General features: G+C 61.7%; 1 protein-coding gene across 1 annotated transcript in view; it reads right to left on the bottom strand.

The window, feature by feature from the left end:
• Positions 1–6: 6 nt before the first annotated feature.
• The window catches only part of SCAP (SREBF chaperone), a gene marked incomplete at its 3' end in the record, with an annotated part of 44983 nt that continues 44563 nt past the window's right edge, over positions 7–426 (bottom strand). The window contains exon 22 of the mRNA XM_010018890.1: positions 7–117. Within this exon, the coding sequence (XP_010017192.1) occupies positions 7–117 (111 nt within the window). The remainder of the gene's footprint in view (positions 118–426) is intronic.

Raw genomic sequence — 426 nt, 5'->3', positions numbered from 1 at the left:
GTAGACGGTCTGGAGCAGGTCGCCGTAGCCAATGTCCCAGAAGGAGACGCAGCCCTGGCCACCCGTCACCAGCAGGTTGTCAGAGATGACGCCCAGGCTGGCACCACAGCCCATCTCCTGCATGGAATGAGAGCACATCAGTGCACTGAGCCCACTGCAGGTACCCAACAGGGCAGGAATTCCCCTGGTAGACGGTCTGGAGCAGGTCGCCGTAGCCAATGTCCCAGAAGGAGACGCAGCCCTGGCCACCCGTCACCAGCAGGTTGTCAGAGATGACGCCCAGGCTGGCACCACAGCCCATCTCCTGCATGGAATGAGAGCACATCAGTGCACTGAGCCCACTGCAGGTACCCAACAGGGCAGGAATTCCCCTGCGAGGGCAGGCAGCAGTCTGTGGCCAACCCAAGACATGGCCTGGGATAAGGC

The sequence above is a fragment of the Nestor notabilis genome, unplaced genomic scaffold (assembly GCF_000696875.1).
Source record: "Nestor notabilis isolate BGI_N333 unplaced genomic scaffold, ASM69687v1 scaffold1917, whole genome shotgun sequence".
In the NCBI taxonomy this organism is placed as follows: domain Eukaryota; kingdom Metazoa; phylum Chordata; class Aves; order Psittaciformes; family Psittacidae; genus Nestor; species Nestor notabilis.
The sequence above is the reverse complement of the archived record's forward strand: the minus strand, read 5'-3'. Positions and strand labels throughout refer to the sequence as shown.